This window comes from Mus pahari, chromosome 20 (genome assembly GCF_900095145.1).
Source record: "Mus pahari chromosome 20, PAHARI_EIJ_v1.1, whole genome shotgun sequence".
NCBI lineage: Eukaryota > Metazoa > Chordata > Mammalia > Rodentia > Muridae > Mus > Mus pahari.
The window spans coordinates 9,730,940-9,733,257 of record NC_034609.1 but is presented as its reverse complement, the minus strand read 5'-3'; the positions used below and the strand labels follow the sequence as shown (position 1 = coordinate 9,733,257).

Below are 2,318 nucleotides of genomic sequence, written 5' to 3'. Positions count from 1 at the left end.
AACTCAGAAATCCACCTGCCTCTGCCTCCCAAGTGCTGGGATTAAAGGCGTGCACCACCATACCCAGCTATTTTTGTACATTTTTTTTTTTTTTGTCTCATATCACTTTGTTGGTTTTATCTTACTGGAATTTTGTTTGTAAATTAGGGTTTCTGATTTTGTTTTTATGGGCTTTGTGTATGTGCATGTTTCTGGTGCTTTTGCTTGTACTTTTATTTTCCTGTTTCCTATAGAAAGAAGGTATGGAGCTGGATGAGTGGGAAGGTGGGGATCTAGAAGATGGAAGAGAAAAATCAGTCAATATACTGTATGAAAATCTATGAAGCCCCTTCCATAAAGGGTTTACTGAGGTTACATTTTTCTGTGTATACATAGCAAAGAAATAAACTTTGGTGGTTTTGTAATATGTACTAATGTGTAATCCATTATGTTAGGCCTGTCTTAATTATTTCTTCACAGCAGATATTTGTACTATAGTGTTCTCATGCGTTGGGTCTGATACTGCTCCCAGCGATTCTAGGCAGCAGTGAGATAGGTTGTTTTTGTTTTGGAGACAGGGTTTCATGTATCCCACTCATTATGCTGTAAGGGTGGTTCTGAACTTCTAATTCTCCTGCCTTCTCTTCCTGAGCGATAGGATAACAGGAATGCACTGTGCTTGGTTTTATGGAGTGATGGCAATCAAAATCCAGGACTTCATGTTTGGCAGTAACCCTAGCAACTGAGCCACATCTATAGCCAAAGGAGTACCTTTTAATTCCCATTTTCTAGATGGAACAAACAGAAGTCAATTTTATTTGTTCAAGTGGCAAAGTAGACTGGGACTTAAACCCAGGAAGTCTGAGCCTGTGTTCTAGGAATTAGGGCGCACCACACAGGAACATGGGAATTAGGGCGCACCACACAGGAACATGGGAATTAGGGCGCACCACACAGGAACACGGGCTTTTTCTTAATTTGAGTAGGTATAGATTTTGGCCTAAGAAAGATTACTCAAAGCTGACAGTCGCTACTCAAATGCATATAAAAATAATATTTATTGGGTTTGAGAGATGGTTCAGCTGCTCTTCTAGAGGACTGGGGTTTAAGTACCAGCACTCACATAGCAGCTCTCACTGTCTGCTACTCTAGGTTTAGGGATCTGGCATCCTCTTCTGGTTTCCACTGCACCAGATATACATGTGGTGCACAAACATACATGTGGGCAAAATACTCATACACATTAAAAAAAATCTTTAAAAAATAAATATTTATTAACTTAGGTTATATAACATTGATTTAGTGAAATAAAATTTTAAAAAACACAAAAACAAATAAAATGTCTGAGATGTATTTCAGGTTGAAATTTGCATTCTAGGTTTAGTCAGGAAATTTCCTTAAATGTAACACATAGACGCAAAAATAGTCCCAATTTCACCCCATAGGAGAGGACAGATCTGAGTCTACAGAGGCAATATGGTTGATCTAATGTCCATGTGAGGTGCCCAGTGATAGCATCCTCCGTCTTGAGACACTCCTCAGCACACCTGGAATTCAGGCTTAGAGAAGACATCCACACCCTTCATCTCCCAGACAGAAGCACAGGACTGCAGTGAAATGGAAATCACTCCGCTGTGGCTGTCTGAGCTTTGGCAGCATTTTCTAAAATCTTCCTTTTCCATTCTTCATAATCCTGTGTCAGATCTTCATCTTTCGGTAGTTTATGTGGGGTTTCTATTACTTCTATTTCTGTGAGAGTCAGCAAATGCAATTTTAAACAAGTTTATAAATGGCATAAAAGTAAAAATTGGAAAGTATTCACTTCAATTAAGGTAAGAGAATAAGACCCTAGAGGGCAGTGTAATATGGCAGTTCTCACTTTTCTCTCCTACACTCTAAGTACTCTAAGACATCAAACAAGTTTGTACCTCAAGTAATCCCATCACAACACTATGATGTAGGTGTTAACATTAGTGACATTTTACAGATTAGGAAAGTAAAGCTTGTAGAAATTATGTCACCTTTTCAAATGCACACAGCCAGTAGGTAGTGTTAAACAATTAGCCATTAGTATCAGTTTGTCTTCGTAGCTAGAGTTCCTTTGGAGGTAACTAGAATTTGGAAATATATTTTTAGAGGAAAGAAAAGAAAGCAGCCAATCCCAAAAGCTACTTTTCTGGTTATCCAAACAGGGACCTCACACTAGACATCCTTAAATAAAGTGAGTGAGTAGTGTGACTCAATTGGATGTTTTCTATCTCCTTTCAGGTTTACTCTATTAGGTTTCTCTGTATAGCCCTGGCTGTCCTGGAACTCACTTTGTAGACCAGGCTGGCCTC

General features: G+C 38.9%; 1 protein-coding gene across 1 annotated transcript in view; it reads right to left on the bottom strand.

The window, feature by feature from the left end:
• Window positions 1–1,273: 1,273 nt before the first annotated feature.
• Window positions 1,274–2,318, bottom strand: part of Orc6 (origin recognition complex subunit 6) — an 8,134-nt gene continuing 7,089 nt past the window's right edge. The window contains exon 6 of the mRNA XM_021220829.2: window positions 1,274–1,728. Coding sequence (XP_021076488.1) covers window positions 1,604–1,728 — 125 coding nt within the window. The 3' untranslated portion in view covers window positions 1,274–1,603. The remainder of the gene's footprint in view (window positions 1,729–2,318) is intronic.